At 38.1% G+C, this 24,091-nt stretch overlaps 1 protein-coding gene across 1 annotated transcript; it reads left to right on the top strand.

The window, feature by feature from the left end:
• Window positions 1-11,527: 11,527 nt before the first annotated feature.
• On the top strand, window positions 11,528-24,091 carry LOC131681303 (alpha-aminoadipic semialdehyde synthase, mitochondrial). The gene is made up of 6 exons (XM_058962036.1): window positions 11,528-11,640; window positions 11,850-11,996; window positions 21,211-21,540; window positions 21,601-23,551; window positions 23,612-23,797; window positions 23,854-24,091. Exons 1-6 carry the CDS (start codon window positions 11,578-11,580, stop codon window positions 23,967-23,969), a joined length of 2,793 nt encoding a protein of 930 aa, XP_058818019.1. The 5' UTR covers window positions 11,528-11,577; the 3' UTR covers window positions 23,970-24,091.

The raw sequence follows: 24,091 nt of genomic DNA, 5'->3' as shown, positions 1-24,091 counted from the left end.
CTCTTTACCCTAGGCAGCTACAATGCGCCGTAAACATGGATTAACAAATTACAACGCACACGCATGCATAAAAATAAATATATTTTATTCAAACGCAACACTCTTAAGCAGCACACACCGTATTGAATTAAATCCAAACCACCCCACCCACCCACTTTGCAAATCATTCTGTGACACCGTGCTGGTACCCGAAAAATCCGCACACGGCCACCGCTGCCGAAAATGCATAGCGTCTACCGCTTATTGTAGTGCCCACACGCTGCAGCCATGATCTTACCCGTTCGACATAAGAACAAAAACTGATTCAAACGGGTACGCGTCACCTCTATTTATAAACTAACCGTATATGGTTTAGTCACATAGGTGCGAGTGTGTGCAAATGCCAACGTTGCCGAAAATCGATAGCGCTTATTGCATCGCCCGGAGACGATGTTGTTCGTATGAGACAAGAGCAACAACTGATTTAAACGGACATGCGTCGCTTCTATTTATGACTTTTCGTCTTTCATTGAGTCACTAAGCTGCCCTCTTTTGACGGCTGTGTCTGAGAAATCTGCCTCACGAATGGTAATTTTCCCGTTTTTCGTGAACTTTTTAATTTTACCAATTTCCAAAAGTCTACTTTTATTGGGGAGATATTAAATTATTACCAATATTTAAGTTAGGTGTTTCTGAATCGGTTGGTGTATGAATGATTAAAATCCATCTAGTAATATCGGAGTTATAAGCGTGCAAACCTTACATAGTTTCGTTACATGGGAGATAGTTTAGATTTTAGAATGACACCTAGCCCCAGATAGTGGAGTAAGACATTTTTAATGTCAAAAAAAATTTGACTGCGATTCACTTTTTTGGATTTTGGCACATTTTTGCCTTTCTCATATAGAAAGGTTATGCAATCACTCTGAAAAACGTCAACCTAATCCCGGCCCGGAGGGCCGAGTGTCATATCCCATTCGACTCAGTTCGTCGAGATCGGAAAAAGTCTGTATGTGTGTGTGTATGTATGTATGTGTGTGTATGTGTGTATGTGTGTGTATGTGTGTGTGTATGTATGTGCGTATGTGTCAAATAATGTCACTCATTTTTCTCAGAGATGGCTGGACCGATTTGCCCAAACTTAGTCTCAAATGAAAGGTGCAACCTTCCCATCGGCTGCTATTGAATTTTGGATCGATCGGAATTCTGGTTCCGGAATTACGGGTTTCAGAGTGCGGCCACACAGAAATTTCTCATATAAACTATAGGAAAAATTAAAAACTGAATTTTTATTTTTGATGCTAAATGTGTTCAAGGTGCATGAAACGTCGAGATTTGATGCAAACTCGAAAAAAAAATTTGACTACGATTCACTTTTTTGGATTTTGGCACATTTTTGCCTTTCTCATATAGAAAGGTTATGCAATCACTCTGAAAAACGTCAACCTAATCCCGGCCCGGAGGGCCGAGTGTCATATCCCATTCGACTCAGTTCGTCGAGATCGGAAAAAGTCTGTATGTGTGTGTGTATGTATGTATGTGTGTGTATGTGTGTGTGTATGTGTGTGTGTGTATGTATGTGCGTATGTGTCAAATAATGTCACTCATTTTTCTCAGAGATGGCTGGACCGATTTGCCCAAACTTAGTCTCAAATGAAAGGTGCAACCTTCCTATCGGCTGCTATTGAATTTTGGATCGATCGGAATTCTGGTTCCGGAATTACGGGTTTCAGAGTGCGGCCACACAGAAATTTCTCATATAAACTATAGGAAAAATTAAAAACTGAATTTTTATTTTTGATGCTAAATGTGTTCAAGGTGCATGAAACGTCGAGATTTGATGCAAACTCGAAAAAAAAATTTGACTACGATTCACTTTTTTGGATTTTGGCACATTTTTGCCTTTCTCATATAGAAAGGTTATGCAATCACTCTGAAAAACGTCAACCTAATCCCGGCCAAATTTTTTTTCGACTCGTTTAGGGTTTCTGGATATTAACAGGGGCGTAGTTGATGGTATACGGAGAAGGGGTTACACCCCCCTCTACTGTTCGCGCCCCTCCTTTAAAAATCTCCTTAAATCACCCCTCAGACCACCACCCCATCCAGCCCTCATACCCCTCCCTTTCAACCCCATCATCTTTAAACCACCACTATATCACAAAGCATACCAATTTAAGCTGAGGAGTCGTTCGTTCATGGGACTTTCGCCCTCCTCACATACCCACCCCCGCATGACAAAATGAGTTAGCAAGCAGATAACATTGATCTAATGCTGATTAGGCTAATGAAGTATGATATTTTTTTGTTTCAAGTGTTTCACCGTTGACACGTAGCTCATCAAGTTCGTGGCTGGCATGCCATTGTGTATAAGTGCAAAGTGTACTAAGAATGTAATGGACATTTCCACGATTATGTTGAACATAAAAAGTCTCCGTGCCATAGTTTAGAGAAATGAGAAAGGCACAATTGCACCGCTAGGTGGATTAAAACAGGTTTTTTATTCATTTTGTTTATTTGATAGGCACAAATGCGTTAGCTTGGCGGTGCCAAATCCTTTTGTTTTTACATTTTGGATATTTTAAAACTAGGAGGTTACAATGTTGAAATTTTTTTTTAATGAAAAATTTTAAAACAAGGAATTCAATAGTAATAGTTTTTTTTAGGACATATTTACAGTTATCTTAAAACTAACAATATAGTTAGGTACACAAAAGGGGGAACAAATATTTATGAAAAATTTCACAGGTGTTTTTAAACTAGGGATACAATTCTATTTACAAGATGGGGGACAATAGTTTTAACAAAGAGGTAAAATTACAACTATCTTAAAACTAGGAATACGGAATACAAATTTGATTTTTTTATCGGAGACTTATGCTTGGTCAAGATATTCAGACGGGGACTTATTTCCAAAATCGGTGTAGAAGCAGTTGTATCAAGGACAGGGGAGAGAAGACGTAGATGGTGACCGGGAGAGAAGAGCAAAACTTGCAACTTTCGGGCAAACGGGAGATCAGCTAAACAAATTAGCGCCTCAGTCTAGTAGGTCGGATTGGCGGATGGTATTCTTCGGACCCGCGGGGAATCCTTCCAAAGTCATCGGACCTCGAGTCGCTCTCGCTTCAGTTTCCGTAGTGGTAAGGGCGACGGCGGTTATATAGTGGCAGTCTGGAGCTGATCGGTTCCACAAGGCAGGAGGAAACTTCTAAAAACGAGAAATAAAAAGAGAGGGGCTAAATTGGGATATTTATCGTTTTTTATGAAAGTATAAATAAGGGACATATAGGAGAAATCACGATTTGCCAGCATATCTCGGACTGGGACATTGGGTGGTCTACCTCGGGCCCGAAGGTAATCCTTTAACTGAGACCTGGAGTCCAAATACCCGGCGCATACCCAGACAACGTGCTCGATGTCGTGATAGCCCTCGTCACAAGCGTACAGACTACTCTCCGCAAGCCCAATACGCCGCAAATGCGCATCTAAGGTGTAGTGATTGGACATAAGTCGGGACATTACACGAATAATATCCCGACCCACATCCATCCCCCTGAATCAAGGCTTCGTTGATACCTTTGGGATGATCGAATGTAGCCATCGTCCAAGTTCACCATTGCTCCACGAGGTTTGCCAACTGTTGAGTGTCCTCTGACGACAAATACTAAAAAATTCGTTGAAGCAGATTGGTCTTTCGTATATGTCACCATTTAATGCGACCACCTTTGCTAATGAGTCGGCCTTTTTGTTGCCCGGGATTGAGCAATGAGAGGGGACCCAAATAAAGGTAATCTGATAAGATTTTTCAGATAACGTACACAAGGACTCCCGTATCATCCCCAGGAAATATGGGAATTGCTTTTTGGGTTTCATCGAACGAAGAGCCTCGATAGAGCTGAGGCTGTCCGAAATGATGAAGTAGTGATCTGTGAGCAGAGTGTCGATGATCCCAAGGGTGTACTGAATTACAGCTAACTCTGCGACGTGAACTGAAGCGGGATCATTGAGCTTGAATGAAGCGGTGATAGTATTGTTGAAGATACCGAAGCCAGTGGACCCATCGAGATTCGATCCGTCAATGTAGAACATTTTGTCACAGTCGACTTCTCGGAATTTATTATAAAATATATTGGGGATCACTTGCGGGCGCATATGGTCCGGGATTCCACGAATCTCTTCCTTCATGGATGTGTCGAAGAATACAGTAGAATCAGAAGTATCTAGGAAACGAACGCGGTTGGGAGTATATGAAGAAGGATTAATGCTCTGTGCCATGTAGTCGAAGTACAAGGACATAAATCGGGTTTGAGAATTAAGCTCGACGAGCCTCTCGAAGTTTTCAATCACCAACGGGTTCAGAATGTCGCATCGGATGAGCAATCGATATGAGAGTTCCCAAAATTGATTTTTTAGCGGAAGAACGCCCGCCAGCACTTCGAGACTCATCGTATGGGTCGAATGCATGAAACCCAAGGCAATGCGCAAGCAACGATACTGGATTCTCTCCAGTTTGATGAAGTGTATGTTCGCAGCGGAGCGGAAACAGAAACACCCGTACTCCATCACCGACAATATCGTTGTTTGGTATAACCTGATCAGGTCTCCTGGGTGGGCAAAAAAAAATAAATTTCGGAGGGATATGAATATTTTTTGTATTTATATGAACAAATGTTCAAAAACATTCTGAGCAGGAAAAAAATGTACAAAAACCAACAACTCAGGGAACGGGTTTGGGTAGTTATCTGACCCGTAAATACAACTAATCTTGTGCGGAACCTGATTCCTCCCCGGAATTACCTTCGGGAAGAGATTTTTTATGTGCACAGCACACACTCCTATCCAACTAGTTCTTTCAGTAGCGTTACAGCACCCATCCGACACACTACCAGTTTTCGACCATCCACACAACGTGGCAATTTCTGTATGGTAGTAGGAAAGCTAGCTGTGAGTCTAGAATTAGTGTTCTCCCCCTACGAGGACAATCTGGGCGGTAAACTTCAAACTGTCTAATTTGCTGAGCCCTTCAGTTGCCTTGTGCCATAAAGTACCACTTCCTCGTTGAGCTTCCGACTTGTTCGCGAACTACTCGGTCTAGTCCCCGACGATGGATCTAGCCAACTCCGATGAAGAGTTCCCCGGTGAGAGAAGTTCGAAAGCGAGTCAACCAGCTAGGAGCCGAGATCAGTTCGGCGATTCGGGTAGAGTAGGGCGTCCGATTTGCTGGAGCCTCGGCGCGACTGGCGGTATCTCGTCGTGGTCTACGCAGTCTAGTTCTCGGCGGTGAATCTGACTGTACGCTGCCGGAGAGTTTCCCGACGAAAGAAGTTCTCCCGATAACGATTCTTCTTTGGTTTCCGTACCACAACTTCTTGAGCCCTTTGGCTCCGTAACCGGTGTCATTTAGCGTCGCAACTCCTTTAAGCCCTTTAGTTTTCTTCTTGGGCCATTTAGCACTACTTCCTTGATGAGCCTCCTCGACCTGTTAGCGAACTACTTGGTCTAGTCCCCGACGATGGACCTGACCTACTCCGCCAGAGAGTTCCCCGGCGAGAGAAGTTCTCCCAAAATCGAGCCAATCAGCTAGGTGGCGAGGTCAGTCCGGCGATTCCAGTGAAGCAGGGCGCCCGGTTCACTGGTGCCCCGATGACCCGCGACTGGAGGTGTCTCGTCGCGGTCTACTCAGTCTAGTCCCCAGCGGTGAATCTAGCTTACTCTGGCGAAAAAAATCTCCTAATACCGATTCTTCTTTGGTTTTCGCTATTTTTCTATCGGAACAACCGGTGAGGTGCCGTGGTCGGTCTGACGATTCCGGATGTAGCGTGACGTCCGGTTCGCTGGCGTTTTGACGACTCATACTCGGTGCTCTGTAGCAGTCTACTCGACTAGTGCTCGGCGGTGGATCTAGCTTATTCGGAGAGTTCCCTGGCGGTGATTGCTATCCCGAAACCGTTTGCTCGATGTTCATCACGCCGTTTCCGCTGTAAGACGGTCATAATCTACATCATAACTCTGTTTACTGTGTTCCACGTCTTTACGTCGCTTGTGATTCTGCACACTTTCGCAGTATTCGGTAATTTTTTACCGAACTTTCAACAGCTGAACGTTCGGTAATCAGTTCGGTAATTTAACCAGTTACAGAGCGTTCGGTAATGAAGATTTTTTCGGATCTGTCAAAAACTAGCGAATAGTTCGGTAATTTTATTACAAATGTTACCGGACGTTATCGGTACATTCATTGTTTTGAATTCAACTCAATTATTAAAAAATGGTTCGGATTTATTTACAAAAAAAACTATGTATAACTTTTATACTTTTATTGTAGCTTGAATGACACTTCAATCGAAAAATGGAAACTAGCTCTTCGATAGTAGAAAGATTTTCAACTGCGATCAATGAAGATCTATGCGCCGCAATGCATTGGAATGGCAGCGGCAGAGGATGTATAATGGCTGGATTTCATCGGTCGCTATAGCTGGCGTTCCAATGCATTTCGTTTGAGCTAAAGAAATGCTTACCGGAAATTTCCTTAAACGATAATCTTTTATTCAAAAAATAATTTTTTTTCACAAAAGAATAAACAAAAATTTTCTGCCAAACACTTCACAAAGTTACAAATGGCCGCGATTTGACAGTTAATTTTCATGAATAACCGTAATGAAGAGATAATTTTACCCTACGTTCGGTATTTTTATACCGGATACGGGAATAATGCGATATTACCGAATGAATTGTATTTTCAATAACCGATTTTGGTAGAACCGTTTGTATATACAAACCGTTCGGTAAAATTTGACGTGTTTTCTGTCAAATAAATCAAGTTAACCGAAAAACCGGTTACCTTTTGATCTTTACTGAAACTTTCGTTAAAAGAATTACCGAACTGCAAAATCTAATTTGAGTGTGTAGGCTACATTATCCGGGTTGATGTCCGGTTCTCCCGTTTTAAGTAGCTCCCTGTACGCCACTTCAAACCTCAGACATTCGAAGACCACATGCTCCGGTGTCTCCTCGACGTTCTCACACTCCGGGCACAATGGTGACGTTGCATTCCTGAACCAATGAAGATACTTCCTGAAGCAGCCGTGGCTTGGTAGGACCATAATTCTAAAACTAAAGATAAGGATGTGTTAATTGTGAGTTAGCCCCTTTTGGACTCTAGATACCCCCTGGGTGAGGCCCCCAAATTACGAAATTGCTCGTGAATTGAAAAGTAGTACATGTAATGATTTTATTTTTTCTAGACAACATGAGTCAATGAACTACTAATAAAATAATGTATATTTACAATAAAAACAATGTTATTTTGGAAATGCGGAAGTTTTTCCATTTTCCAGTAAAAAATGCAAAATGTGGGTTAGCCCCTTTTGGACGCCAGCCATTCAAGTATCCATTTTCTCAACCCTATCGATTTTGGATTGCCAACACCTTGGTTTTAGTTTTCTGTTTGAGTTCTCGCCATGAAAGTTTTTATTGTTCATGTGTCTTTGCTGCACCCCCGAGAGCATTCAATGCGTTGCCTAAATCCTTCCACTTCAGTTTTTGGAATTATTTTCCCCGAAGTGACTGGAACCGATTGTTAGTCCAAATTGGCCAAATATTTTTTACTGATTCATTGTTATGTATTTTTGAGACTGCAATTAACGGTGAATCAAACATTTGATTAAATATATGCCAAATTATTCACTACGCTGTAGTAGGTTCCATTGTTATGAAATATTTATGGCCGATTTGCACTATTTCAATCATCTAATATCCCCGAATTCAAATCAAAACAGGGAGCAAACAAGCATGTATGCGAGCTTTTCCGGATTGACTTTTAAATACAGCCTACTACATCCAGAATCGTGTATTGAAAGTGAGTAAAGCCATGTCAAGTGATCCTCGAATTTTTCGCAAAATCACCGATCTTCATGAGGTATATTTTATTGTATAGGGATTATGGTGATTAGCTTTTGGTATAAATATTTCGTTTCAATTCCTTTTTTTCTTTAAGATATTAACCCTTAAACTTTATTGCATGATTAAATTGAAAATTTTATATCTCAAAAACTACTGAAGATAATTCAATAAATTTTTGCACACTTATGGAATGATACTTGCACTATCTTATAAAAATATTTTTACTTTATAATTGTGTGAATAACAGTACTTTGCATCTATTTAAAATTTTCAATTGTATTTTTTCTTGTGTTCTTCACGCTATATATTTTCAAAACGTATATCAAATTATGCGGCAATCTTTCACCTTTAATAATCTGTATTTATAATTTTTCATTTTTGTTCCTATCGAGAGTTATAGAAGATTTTGTAACAGTGCGCTCTTTCAACGCACGGCCCACTTTGATGCAACCCGCGAGAACGTACATATTATCAACGCCGCACGTCGCATCGTCCTAATGCGCATCGCTTTGAAGGAGCGTATCTCATGTTCAAAATTGGCATCTCTGAGATTAAAGCAAAAAGACAAGCTTTTCTTTGTGGATAATTGAAAGTGAATGTTTTCTGAGTAATTTGCATGCTCTTTAGCGTTATTATATTGTTCAGGAGTTATTTAATTTTCTGTCACTCAATACCTCGGACAAGCGCGCTCGGATGTTGCCATCCGATGAGCAAAGTTGAGCAGTGGGCATGTTTTAACCTGCGTTGACATATTTTTCGTAAATTGACATACTTCACCACGTTTTTTTTTCAGTTGGTTCGTCTGAGAGGTAGCACGGTATATTGCGAATCTTTTCTTAAATCCACATTGCGACTTTTCAGCCATGCGCCATTAGGTCGTGCGTTAAATTACGCGCTCATTTGATTTGCATCAGTGCGAGTGAGAAAACGTTTTGACGTTTGTTTTTGTTTCGATCGCACTTGAGTGTTTCCCATATAGAGACAACTCGACGAAATGCTATATTATCTGAAGATAGACAATATTTGCTCAAAAAACATTCGATTGTTTTATGTTATAAATATGGGTCGATCAGACGAATGATGTATTCCGTTAAAAAATTTCATCAGTATGTTCGTCGTATCTTGTTTTTGTGGCATCCATGTGGAGTGATAAATTTAAAATTATATTGGTCAACACATGTGTAGCATATGTCGTAATGGGCGCAAAAAATACAACGAAAATAAATATGGACATGAACAAAACAAAACTTTCGTTAAATTTTCAATTTTACATCCCATGTCTATAGTAATGGGTTCCTCTATAACGCGTTTAAAATATAGGAAAATTTACACGTTTAATTTTCCTTCTTATAGTGTTTGCCAAAGTAATGGAACTGGAATATTCAATGACTCAACAGGTACATGCGGAAAACTGTAACGATGATTTTGAAATAAAGATCGTAGATGATTTATTGAAATTCGATAAAGTAAATAATATCTTACCAGAACTTAGAGAACCACCAATTAACAGAATTAACAGAAGCAATATTGATAAAAAACCCCAACATCGATGCGATTGAACAACAGATTTTATGTAAACTTTTTTCACAAGACACATCGTTGTTTAAAGGTAATATCACTCGGTGAAAAAAAAACGTGAAACAAAATGCTGTTGACAAAAGATTTTCCATTTTCATATATTAATGTTGCAGACTAAAAATGAATTTGAATATAACGTAGATGTATTTTGACTAACAAAAGTGTTTTTAAAGATATTAATTGTTAGTAACGTTAAATTATAAAAATAAAAAATATATTACACAACTATAATTTTTGTTGTGCACTTCGGTCTAAAAAAATTAACGCATCTCAAAATATCCGGAAAAAAATCACCTTCGATAATCCGCATAGAAAAGTTTGCCCTTTTGCGCTAATAGAGAGATGTGGTTTCTTTTAGACATGCGATGCGCACTTTCCACGCGATGCACATTCTGACGTAGCGACGAGCGACGTTGCCAATATGAACGTTCTCGCGGGCTGCATCAAGGTGGGCCGTGCGTTGAAAGAGCGCACTATTACAAAATCCTCCATAACTCTCGATAGAAACAAAAATGAAAAATTATAAATACAGATTATGAAAGATGAAAGATTGCCGCATAATTTGATATACGTTTTGAAAATTTGTAGCGTGAAGAACACAAGAAAAAATACAATTGAAAATTTTAAATAGATGCAAAGTACCGTTATTCACACAATTATAAAGTAAAAACATTTTTATAATATAGTGCAAGTATCATTCCATAAGTGTGCAAAAATTTATTGAATTATCTTTAGTAGTTTTTGAGATATAAAATTTTCAATTTAATCATGCAACAAAGTTTAAGGGTTAATATCTTAAAGAAAAAAAGGAATTGTAACGAAATATTTATACCAAAAGCTAATCACCATAATCCCTATACAATAAAATATACCTCATGAAGATCGGTGATTTTGCTAAAAATTCGAGGATCACTTGACATGGCTTTACTCAAGTCTGAGCAAAAGTCCGCGCGAAATATCGCGCGGGACTCCAGGCAAAATTCCGCGCAAAATTCAGCGAAATTTCGCATGAAGTTACGTGCGAAACTCCGCGCAAAATCCCGCACGAAATTCCGCGTGAAATTCCGCGCGAAACTCCGTGCGAAATTTCGCGCGACATTTCGACTGAAATTCCGTGCGAAATTCCGCGTGAAACTCCGCGCGAAACTCCGTGCGAAATTTCGCGCGACATTTCGAGTGAAATTCCGTGCGAAATTCCGCACGAAATCTCGAGAGGGATTCCAAAATTCCGCGCAAAATTCCACGTGAAATTCCACACGAAATTTCGCGCGAAATTACATGCGAAATTCCGCACGATATTCCATGCGAAATTTCGCGTGAATTTTCTTGCGAAAAACCGCGTGAGATTTCGTGTGACATTCCGCGTGAAATTCCTTGCGAAATTCCCCGTGAAATTCCTTGCGAAATACCATGAACAATGGTCGTAGACGCTATTTATGAGAATTTTGGGAGGTATAGCACAGTTATTTGAATGTTCTGCTAGACTTGATTCCGTTTTCCGATAAAGTTTTGAATAAAATATATGTTGACTGAATTGACGTGCTCCGTATATCAATCTGCCCCGGTCTCCCCTACAATTATTGGTTCCGACGGACCACATGAATTTGCTCATTATTTATCTGTAGAACTGGTGTAAGTGATAATTATATTTCATGTGAAACTGTATTTTCGAAGTAGTGAATTGCTCCGAATACTTTTCTCGCATGGCTGCAAAATGCAATGACCTGTAAACCTGTAAAGCAAATACTGTAAAGGAACTAGTTGATCCAGTCCACCAACCACCAGGTGTATCTGCATTAGTAAGCTTACGATAAGTATCCTGAACCAAAATCACATAGATGTATCCTACGGACGGTCAGAATATTTTGCAAAGAAGGTTTGATTGATAAGAAACACGACAGGTCTCTTGAAAGTTGCACATGGGAGGCTCCTTATCTCCCACACCCCGAGAGGAACTCCGAAGAATCGTTCGAGCTCAAATCTCTTGTCTTTTGCAACTGATAGTATAATTCTACGTTCAATTTAGGTCTCATTGTGCTGGTATTCGAATTATTATCAGTAGAACATCGAATCTCTTGTACATTTTACGGTCAGTTGTGTAAAACCACTTGAACTGTTAACATGTTTCGAATTATCAAATGTCGGGAAAGCTTATCACCGCGATTGTTCAGTCGGGGCAAACATGTAAGTGGAAAGTTTTGATTGAACCAAGATGAGTCACAGATGAGATCCTGTCTTCAGTGCGCCATAGCTATACGTTATACGTGTCCTTTAAACATATTTTCACAACTACAATTGCTGGAACAGGGCTTCATTTTAGCTAATCACTTTTATTCAATCAAAAGATCATGTGTAAAAGTCTTACCAAGTTTCGCTATCACTGTGTTTCGCAGACGGGAAAGGTGATCGCCATTCGCCGTGAGGATCAATCCGTATGGGAACGGCGAGCCTCTTTCAGCCCAGCAATGGTGAAAAAGCTAATAAAACAGGGGGTCAAGGTGATAGTCCAACCCTCCAACCGACGGGCCTATCCGATGCAGGTAAGTTAGCGAGTGTGAAAATTGTTCTTCGCTGGGGGTCAGTTTGATAAGCATATAATATTATCAATGACAATGAGGAAAAGATAAGCAGTAATTGTGGCATGTTGTCGTCAGTCGGTTACGCACGTACGAAAAAAAAATCGGATAGTTTCGTTGATCAGTAGGTGGTACAGTTGAGATCAAATTATTTTCTGCAGGTCGATTGCGCATTCCTAATCAAATCTATTCTAGGTAACCACTAGCCATAAACACTCGTGCTAGCGACAGCATGCTTGAATACACGTGCATTCTGATAAGGCAGTTTAGATTGGAATAACTTTCTAAGGCCGCTTAAGCTGTGGGTTCCGAGGGAATTTCTTCCAGCTCATGTGATATTTTTATTGCGCTTGTTCAAAATACAATCAGCAAAAATACGGTAGTAACACAGGTTTCTTACATTTAAAAGGAATTTTTTGAATCATTCAAATAAACTCATCCTCAAACATTTTCTAGGCTAACAGAAATGTAAAAAAATATGAGCAAAATAATAAAAAATCTACTGCCTTTATTTCTAGATGCTTATAGGTATTTTGTTACCGTTTATAGTAAGCATGATATTTCGAAAACCAGATCAATCTGAAATTTTGAAATTAAATTGAATTTAATCATTGTAATCGGTGTGTGCAAATTTGAATCATGTTTGTATTATGTGAATCCTGTAACAAATTATGTTCAAGCCCTGCGCTTCCCTAAAGATGAAAAGCGAGATTTTACTCATACGTGTACGAACTATATTCGCCAAGATCCACTAAAAAGAGGAGATTTATGAAACGATGACCCTCAAATTCATCGTATTTGCTTCATATTTAGGGGAACTCGGGGCTTTTCGGACCTACCTACTAAATCTTCCTTTTAGGTGGGTAGATTTGAAACATTTTTTTCGGTCAAAGGTCTTAATTGTTAGTTTCAAACCTCAGCTACATTTTGTAACTATAAAACTACATTTGCACCACTCCATAGCTGGGCGTCGATTTGCAAAGCTACGTTTTTCCATCCTTTTACAATGTAGGGGAAATTCGGACCTCCCAACCGGAGAAATTCAGACCGTCAATAGTATTTGCAATGGAATTATGAAACAGCATAAAAATAAATAAATTGCGTTAAAAAAAATTAGTCTAGATAGTTACAGCTGTCCATTGGCGCATCATATATTTTCTGTGCTGTGGCGTGGTAATCGTGTGCGCAAGCCGCTGAACGGTGGTCGATGGAATTGGCTGTCCAAATAGCCCCGTACGCTCATTTCGCACAAAAGTGGTGAAAATATCTGTATTTTCACCGAAACAAAAATCGTTCCATAAAATAGGAGCAACAAGCTGTCCAAAAGACTCACCTATTATTTTTTCACTAGTATTTGCTATTTTAATTACGATTTTGCTATTATAATGTTTTTTTAGAAGATGGCAAAAAATGAAACTTGTATCTCCTTTCTAAAACAACCTCAGAATGAGATTTATCTGTCAAAATTAATGTTTCGGAATGGCGCTTTCATGAATATGTACGACAGTCAGGAAGTCTTACGATGTTCTGAGAAAACTAGGGGTCTGAGTTACCCCCACTCTCTTAATAGCTGTTATACATTTCATTTATTTTTTTTCAATTAATTCATTCAATTAATTTAATTCATATTATTTCTTTACTTCATTTGATCTATTTTATTATTTTGTTTATTTCAGTAATTTCACTCATTTTATGTCTTTTATTCCTTTTTCTTGATTGTATTCATCTTCGCTTCACTTTTTTCATTTTATTTATCTTACTCATCACATTATTTTATAACATTTTCTTAAAAGTTTCATGTTATACATTTTTCATTTTAATAATCTCATTAATTTTCCATTTCATCCATTTAATGATTTTTCTTAATTTCAATAACTTCGTTCACTTTATTATTTTTTAAATTTAATTTAAGTTTCATTAGTTTCATGAAGTGATTTTATAAATCAATTTTATTAGTTTTATTAATTTCATCATTTAATTCGTTTCATTATTTTAATTCAATTTGTAATTTAGTTCACTTTATTAATTTAATTCATGGCTGATTTAATATTTTCATTTACTTTTATATTAAATCATCCATTTTATTTTTTTCTGTTTATTATTTTTATTCATTTATTGTTTGTCATATCATTCAAAAATGCTGCAAAATAATGAGCAGATCTAGATCAGCTATTGATTATCCTATTCGATGTTGGAGAATCGTGGTAATTTGAAAACAGGTCTACTACGTCAGCTTCACTGCCACAAGATAGCACAACTTGTTCGAAAGCTAATCTGCACATAATCACAATCGTGCCTCACAATATCTCCATACCAAAGGAAAGTTTAGAAAATCGGAAAACGCTTGTTATTTTTAAATCAAGTAACATGCCATATATAACGCAGCTTACCCTTAAATAGCATTTGTCAGAAGAATACCATAACCCATAAGTGGCGACACGAATTGCTGTACCCGAGTACCAAAAGAAAAAAGCGTTAAGGAAGGCCGTGTTCCTCTTACGAACATATCAATAGGGGAGACTGAGGAGACTTGATCCCCTTTTTTATTTTTCAGTCCAACTCCGTGGAATGATAAAAAACTATGTATTTTTTTGTAGTTTTATATTGTTTCTAGGGATGACTAATAATCATAAAAAAAACTTGATTCCTTTATGAAAACGTGTTTAAAATAGCATGTAGGGTAATAAGCCTATTTTTGCCCTGTTTCTACTATCATCCTACCCATCTGAAGCCTTTGGTTAGAGCAGCGTCTGCCATCTTTGCTCAACGCATTCACTCAAATGGTATTGCCATAATGGGGGTACTCGATTAGAGATTTTGCTGCGCTCAAACAGAAGATTTTCACCATTCTCAAGACAATTTTGGTATTATATTGGCTCTTAATAAGAGGCGAATGACCTTAACGTTAAAACCTCTAATCGAAATAAAAAAATGGACCTTAATAACAAATCAAAGAAGCTGAAATAATAAAATTATTGTAGTAATAATGTGGTACCCTTCTTAATAGGGCAAAAACGGGTACATTAACCCATTCAATTTTATAAATGGATTGTAGTATTGATTAAATTGTTATGATTAGATATTGTTATTTTTGTTACTACATATTACGCATCTCTCACCTGATTTTTTTACGAATTCCCCAAATCTCCGTGCAATTATTTGAAAGCTGTCTTTATTACGGTTGAGGAACGTCAAATATGGGATGAATAATTGCTACGTATACTGTAGTAAACAATTACAGTTATGTTTCTTTACGATGAAGTGTTCATTTTTGACATATTTTTATGTGAACAATGACTTCAATTGTTCTGGTGTGAATTTGGTTATTTTCAGTGGTGTGTATGAAGTATGGCGAAGGGGATCAAATCTCCACGAATTTGAAGGGATCAAGTGAACCCATAGCATATATTTCAGCAAACTTTAGTAAAATATAGTTGAACAAAAGAATCAGCTCAATCATAACGTATTCATATAATTGACATTCTCCTGTAAGTCTGTATGCAAAAGTAGAGTATGTAGTGGCTGATTTTATCAATTTTATGAAAGTTTGAAAATTTAAAAAATAAATCTTCTTCAGTTCTTTTGAGACTTTTTTTAAATCGGTAAAAATTCGGTTACACAAAAGTCCAATTTCTTTTTTCTGTGTTAATGAAATTTATGTTTAGATAAAACTACGCAACTTTATAGTATATTCGATTAATGTATTCTGATCCGCCTTTGAGTTACAATGATGGGATCAAGTCCCCCCGGGGATCAAGTCTCCTCAGTCTCCCCTACATATTTTGAATCCATTTTCGGTCTTTCTTTGGATAAAGGGGTTACATACCTTTTTTGTTTTGGAAAAAAAATTAAAAAAAAACTATCTGAGGCTACAACTCCTTGAGAATATTTGCTCAAATTTGCATAGAGATCCGATCAATAGATCGAAACTTCGATCGAAGCGCTGGGAAGCACGCCTCATTTACTAAGAGCAGTGGTAATTTAAAACCCGAATATCTATTCAAACCCGAATATCTGTTGTTTTTCCAATAATAGGTTTTTCGTGATCACAATTGCCAAACAACTACTCAACCGATCTTCTTTTTTCGAATCGTTCATAATTAATTTTGATCGTAGCTTAACGATTCCTTTTTTGTGTACAAATTTTATTTCGCGGATAAGAATTATTTATTGCAAATTTTAGAGCTCGTAACCTCGATTTTTTTGGGAAAAACGCTTTTAATCCACCTAACAGTGTGGTGAAACATTTCTTATAACTGTTAACCCTACACGAGACAGAAATATTGTCAATAAACACATTGACAAGACTGCTTCAATTCATCAATCCCATTTAAATTCTACAGAATCAGTATTTTGAAGATGACCTTACACCATCAATATATTGATCAATATATGATTTATTGTCAATATTCCTGCTCGTGTAGGGTCTGTTTTAGAAATCCCTGTTTGGATATTATATCGATCAAATTAGCATGGAGCAACATCATTGCGAGACATTTCGAAAGTCAAATCGAATCAAAAGTAAAGCGAAAAGCCTTTAAAATAGGCGGAAAATCGACTTATTACTTATTATTACTAATGCTTTGTGAATAAAACAAATAAACTCTTCATTCAATGCATTATTTATGGAAACACTGATTTTGCCTTAAGGGGCTATATATGTTGTGCTGGACCAAAAAATTATTGCGTATATTTAAATTACATATCCTTAATAGCGTTTATTCGAATTCAAAATTCAAAGAACTAGAACAGATATTGACAACACGCTACCACAACACCATTATTTCGATATCGACTTTTTCTAAAGGTGATCTCACAGTGAGAAACATATTTTCAATACCGTTGGACTTACAATAGGTAGTGATTGAACAAAGGAGTTTGATTTACGCCATTGGTACTTATTCCAATTCAAAATAATAGAGAGCTCTTAATACCTGATTTTTTAGGGAATATCGTCACCATTATTGAACCAGCTCCATATTCTTCAGTTGAGCGATTTGCGTTCACCGCAAGCGACGAAAACAACTACATTGTGGAGCAAAGGACTCCGTTTGTAAAAAATTACCAAAAGTACTTTATAATATACACACAAGTACTTTGTTATATTCACACCCTTATAACTAAGTTTCTTTAAGGGGCCACACCACTCTTGAGTTTTTAAAAATCTATTTTTCCATTTGCCTAAAATGTGCAAAAATATATAAATGTTCAAATTTTCAATTTTGCCGCGAGGCCTCTTAGGTATACCTGCCCTGAGTGTACTGAAATCTTTAACAGCGTTTATCTAGAAATCTCTTTTTTGTGGTGGTCGAAAACAATAATTTTTTATCATTCTCAAATTTTCACAGTGTATTCAAAATTGCTTTCTCCAGCGACGCACTTAGGATTTTGTTTTTTTATTGTATAATTTTAAAATAAGGAATTTTGTGTCGATTTTTATGATTTTCCAGAGTTTTACTTTTAAAAAGTGAGCCATTTCGCGAAAAATCAAGATATTCTACGTACGTCGCTTTCTATCGTTCTAAGCAAACGAAAAAACTTCTGCTTTTGGCTCTAGATCAAAAATTACGGGAGATATATTTCAGGCTCTACACTGGTGTAACCCCTAACAAAATTTTGCAACCTTAGTATGAGAAAATAATGAACATTTTTAATTTTGTCGATCCGCTGACCTGCCATACAAAATCGAATAAATTTTAGATTTTTTTAGGTTTTTAACCCTTTCATGCCCAACTTTTTTCTAGTGCGTGTGAAACCCTACACTATTTTTTCTTGAAAACGGTGGGTCATGAAACTCGTAAAACCTTTTTCCATAAAGGTAGGTGCTTCCCTTGCAGTGCTAGAAGCTGCTCAATTTTTACCTTCCAATGCTCACTACAATTCTCCTAGAATATTTACAATAGTCCAACTCCGTGGAAAACGTAGCCAAAAATAGTCTAAATTGATAAGCTTTATCAGTTTTAACTTATATTGCAACATAACGAAGTTGTATGGAAAATTAATTTTCGTCGCCAAACGTAAACTGTCCCTGGCAGCACTGCTCCATCGGAGTTCAATCAGACTAATTTCAATAACTTCAGTTCTAGAGCTAATCCTTGTACCTGTTAATACTCAAATGAAAGCCAATAGTCACATTTATTAGCCTTACCTTTTTTGTGATCAAATCTTGCCTCAATCAGAAGTTATAGCTGTTTAAAAACGTTGTTGTCCACAAACAACATGGGCATGAATGGGTTAACAAACAATATTACCAGAAAACCGGTTTGAACCTTTTCTGTGTCGCGTTAAAATCAAAAATTCATTCCAAAAATGCGTAATTTGTAGAAAAAATCTACGGAAAATCAAATAGAAGGTATACTAACGTAAATCGGAAATCTTTTTGTTTCATTGATTTCCACTAGAATTACGAGTTGCACTTTTTCCCGCTAGTTAAGTATTACAGTATCGAAATAATTTTTAATTATGCCATTTTATGAAATATTTCAATGAAAAATTTTATTTTAGCTTTTCAAATGTTTTCAAATAGCTCTGACGTTTCTTTCCTTTTCCAAAAACCATGAAAATATGGTTCTAATGCTATGCTTTTTTTAACATCTAAAGCCGTCCACTCCCTTAAGTGTATTTCTATTAATTTAGGACACTTTTTAACATAGACTACCCAAACAAACGAACGAATGAGATAGTCATATTCTAGATGCAGTCGAAAACCGAAAAATCTGACCATCGACAATCGTGGAGAAAAAATAGTTTTTACCAACATTGTTCTCCACTAATGAGAAATATAGCATAGTGCATCTTGCATTGGCCTGCTAAGCCAAACCAAATGTTTCGATTTCATTAGTTGTCATCAGTTTAAAGTTAATTTCTTTTTTGCGGGACGTCACGCTTGGCTAGGGGTTTGCTCAGGAACACAAATTGTGTCTCCGTTTTTTGGAGCTAGCGTCAATCCGACACTAGCTTAGTCCGTTAACTAAGTTAGTGTCGGATTCTGATGAGACGAAGTCGAAACGCAAATTCAATAACTAACTTATTTTTTACGATTTTGTATCTAGTCCTTTCAGTGATCCGCTTAAAGTGCCGCAAGGTAGTTGTCGTATATCTCATTTTATTTATTATGTATATAAATGGAATGTGGCGAATATACAAGCAGCTGTGGAACTTACATTCCCTTGCTCGCTGACTGAAAGTTAAACAATTAAAGTTAAATGTTGCTAAAATAAAATATATGATTATAATTTTTGCTGAAAATAGATCTGACGTTAATGCTCAAATTAATAGTGAGACTTTTGATCGCGTTAGTAAATTTAAATATCTTAGAAAAAGGTTCCATTCATAAATTACGTAACGCAAAAATATCCAAAATCCACTCTACCCCATGTAACAAATTGTCACAAATTTCTCTAACCACCCCCTGCCGTATTACGTAACAAATCCCTTTGAATAAAAAACTCGGTAAAAGCATGTTACGTAATTTATGAATGGTCCCTAATCATTGAAGACAAGTTAACATTCCTGTCTCACATCGATAATGTCACCAAAAAGATTGCCCTAAAGTATGGCATATCCGCCAGGGACCATGCATTATTTTAAAAATTTTGTAGTTCGAGATCATGATAATTTAGAAGTGTGGTGATTATGCGACAACACATGATTTTGCATGTTGGAATTTCACTGACCACTGCACAACGAATGTAAGCGATACACTCTAAAGAAAATCAATATACCAATGCAATATTTGGTTAATTTCGGTTGAGTATGGATTTGTCACGTAAGTTTGAAAGTGTCGCCATGATTTGACTCATCCTTTAATACATATCTGTCCCACAACGAAAAATAGAAAAATGATGTTCAAGATTTACATTTTCATTGAGCCTTGTAGATGGGACAACCATTTTTTTTATTTCGATTATAGAAGTTTTAACCTTAAGATCTTTCGCCTCTTCGGGTTAGAAAAATCTCTCATGAAAAATTTCTAACCCTATGTGCGGGGTTGGGACTCGAACCCAGGTGCGCTGCGTACAAGGCAATCGATTTACCAACTACGCTACGCCCATGTTTTGGTGTTTTTGTTTTCTTTTTTGTTATTTTTCTAAACAAAGCTGGTTGCCATTTTTAATGAAAGGGTGATTCACATTTCACAATACAATCTTATATAACTCGTTTTTTACAAAAATGCTTTTAATACTCTTATGGTTTTATTGACAATATATTTCAGTTTAAAACCTTACGACATAGTGAATAAGTCGTCATAAAACCTCTCATAGTACATTATTATTTTTGTTCCACAACTCCATTATAACACTGCTCGATCCCCTTAAAATTCTTCATCCAATAAATTTTCCTTTCATGATTGTATGCGATTAGCACCGTAGCACTTGTCAACAGCAGTAGGTCGGCCGATTTTTTGGAAAGAATTGATAAGCGAGATAGATGGTCAACAACGCGTTGTTCAAATGAAAAGCAAATAAATAATTGTGTAGCTGATAAGACTGCTCGAGTAAGATGCTTGTTGTCTACCTATGAGCTTAAAAAAATGGTTGATAAGCGCTTGCGAGCCCCTGAAACTGGCGCCAGTTATAATGTTTTAAATGACTTGCTCATTGTTTGACATACGCATTTGCGAATTTTTTTCTTCTTTTTTAGTGATATGGTGGGTACCGAAAACTGTTTTGGCGTCTTTAAAGTACATACACGTCACATAGGTGAAGCATGAACGCAATTTCCTCAATTTGCATCGCAAAATATTTTGAAGTGATTGCGCACATGGAACATCACGTGGGTTGATGCGCAACAGTCGTTGACCGAGTGAATAATATTTACGTTTTTGAAGTAGCAGAGTGCACTATTGGAGTATTACAAAGTTCGTTTTTGTTTTTGCATCGGTTGTATACCAGTCAGTGTAGTGATAATCTGCGTACTGCGAATTGGCTCAGGTTTCTTCTAACAAATATTACAAAAGGGAGCTAAATTATTTTTTTCGTTAGCTTCAGGGAAACAGTTACTTATAACTAAAGGGATATTTCGAAATATATATTATTACCATTATTATAATTGTTCATGTAATTATAACTGTAATAGTCAGTCGATAGTAGCCACTGTAAACACAAAAACACCACTAGAAATACTTATTTTAGCAACATATCTAAAACTTCTCTTTATTTAAAATTCTGAATTTCAGTCCTATCTTAATGCCGGTGCAACGGTCCAAGAGGACATAAGCGAAGCATCCGTTATTTTCGGCGTCAAACAAATTCCCGTAGATGCACTGATCCCGCAGAAAACCTACTGTATCTTCTCCCACACTATCAAGGCACAGGAGTGCAATATGCCGCTGCTGGACGCCTGCCTGGAGAAGAACATTCGTTTGATCGACTACGAGAAGTTGATGGATCGTAACGGTCAGCGATTGGTAGCATTCGGCAAGTACGCTGGTGTGGCCGGTATGGTTAACATACTGCACGGTCTAGGTTTGCGACTTCTTGCCTTAGGACATCACACTCCATTTATGGTAACCTTCAGTAATATCCAATGCTTTTGCCATGATTACATGACAACTTTTTTATTTAAGCACATCGGTCCAGCCCACAATTATCGCAATTCTTCGATGGCACGCCAAGCGGTGCGAGATTGCGGCTACGAAATTGCTCTCGGGATGATGCCCAAATCCATTGGACCGTTAACGTTCATATTCACGGGATCCGGTAATGTGTCCCAGGGTGCTCAAGAAGTTTTCCAAGAGCTCCCAATCGAATACGTCCCTACGGAGGCACTGCGAAAAGTATCCGAGCATGGTAGTCAAAACAAGTTGTATGCATGCGAGGTGAGTCGAGCTGATCATCTTGAGCGAAGCGACGGTGGTGGATTCGATCCCGTAGAGTACGACCAATACCCAGAGAGGTACATCTCAACATTTAATAAAAAGGTTGCAGCCTACGCATCGGTAATCGTCAACGGTATCTATTGGGCTGTAGGTTCACCAAAATTGATCACCATCCCCGATGCTAAGAACTTACTACGACCCGCAAATACACCATGGTTACCAACTAGTTCGGGAGCACCGGCTCTTCCGCATCGAATGTTAGCAATCTGTGATATTTCAGCAGATCCTGGTGGTTCCATCGAGTTCATGAATGAGTGCACCACCATCGATACACCATTCTGTTTGTATGACGCCGACCGTAATAAGGATATGAAGAGCTTCAAGGGACCGGGTGTACTGGTTTGCTCGATCGATAACATGCCCACTCAACTCCCGAGAGAATCAACCGATTTCTTCGGGGACCTCCTTTACCCCTATGCTTTGGACATCTTACAGAGTAATGCCGCCAAACCTTTGGAAGAACACGATTTTTGCCAACCAGTACTAGGAGCGATAATCTGCAGTAACGGAAAGCTAACGCCATCGTATGAATATATCAACGAGCTTCGTGAAAGTAATTACAGATCCAGGCACAAAGCTGATGGTTGTAGTACAAGTAAAAAACGCGTCCTTGTACTAGGAGCAGGATTCGTTTCTGCACCTCTCGTAGAATATCTACACCGCGAGTCAAACGTTAGTATTAAAGTAGGATCTCAGATCAAGGAAGAAGCAGATCGGTTGGCACATCGTTATCAAGGAATAGAATCGGTTTACGTCAACGTGGAAGACGAGAGCGCAAATTTGCAAAACCTTTGTGAGGAAAGTGATATCGTAGTATCCCTATTGCCTTACTCACTGCACGGACTGATCGCTAAGCACTGCGTCGCTGGTAAAACTCACCTTGTCACTGCCAGTTACTTGAATGATGACATAAAAAATCTGGACGAAAAGGCTAAAGAAGCTGGAGTAACACTAATGAATGAGGTTGGACTAGATCCGGGTATCGATCACCTTCTAGCTTTGGAGTGCATTCAAGAGGTCGAGGAAAAGGGTGGTTCAATAGAATCATTTGTCAGTTTTTGTGGGGGACTTCCTGCCCCGGAGCATTCCGATAACCCGCTTCGATACAAGTTTTCGTGGTCCCCTCGAGGGGTTCTTCTCAACACTTTATCAGCAGCCAAGTATTTAAGCAAGGGTCAAGTTGTTGAAATTTCAGGAGGAGGAGATCTAATGACGGCCCCTAGGGATTTGGATTTTCTACCAGGTTTTGCACTAGAAGGTTTCCCAAACCGTGATTCTACAAAGTATCAGTCCTTGTATGGACTTACAAATGTCCATACACTTCTCAGGGGAACCATTCGATACAAAGGTTTTTCAGACACAATTAAACCAATGCAGCTACTGGGACTCATTGATCCACATCCTCATCCGATGCTGCACACTCATGGACCAGAGATTACCTGGCGGCAGCTAATCATCAACCTGCTGGGACTAGTTGATGAAGATATTTTCTACGAAAATCTTAAGAACAAATTGGCAGAGCGAGTCAATAACATCGAAGGGATCGAAGAGCTAGGTTTATTGGAAGATATTCCAGTTGTAAAAATGGGATCGCCGCTTGATACGCTTAGTCACTATTTGTCGAAAAAGTTAGCCTTTGGTAGGTTTTGTTCGTATAGGCATTTCTTTATTTCTGACTAATGTCAAATTAAATTAATAGGTGATAAAGAACGTGACTTGGTTGTTTTGCGACATGATATTGGCATTCGCTGGAGCGACGGTCGGCGGGAAGAACGTGGAATCAATTTAGTGGCCTACGGACAACCAGGAATTAATGGCGGGCACTCAGCGATGGCAGTCACTGTCGGTTTTCCAGCGGCAATTGCGACGAAGATGATATTAGATGGTAACTGCATTTCATTTGAATTTTAATGGACTATTTATCAACGATTGGAATTTTAGGGGAAATTCAGCAACGCGGCGTGGTACTGCCGTTTTCACCGGATATTTTCCGAACAATGCTGGCGCGATTAGAGAACGAAGGACTTGTGGCGACCACCACTTCTAAATTCTTGTGATGTACAACAAGAATTGCAAAAGGATGGCTACATATGATTATGTTAGCACACAGCATAGGTCAAGGATGCTATGCCAAAAGAAACTCGTGAATTTCAAGTAATAAAAACAGACTGCAACTGTA

Source organism: Topomyia yanbarensis, chromosome 2, assembly GCF_030247195.1.
Source record: "Topomyia yanbarensis strain Yona2022 chromosome 2, ASM3024719v1, whole genome shotgun sequence".
NCBI classification, from domain to species: Eukaryota; Metazoa; Arthropoda; class Insecta; order Diptera; family Culicidae; genus Topomyia; species Topomyia yanbarensis.
The sequence above is the reverse complement of the archived record's forward strand: the minus strand, read 5'-3'. Positions and strand labels throughout refer to the sequence as shown.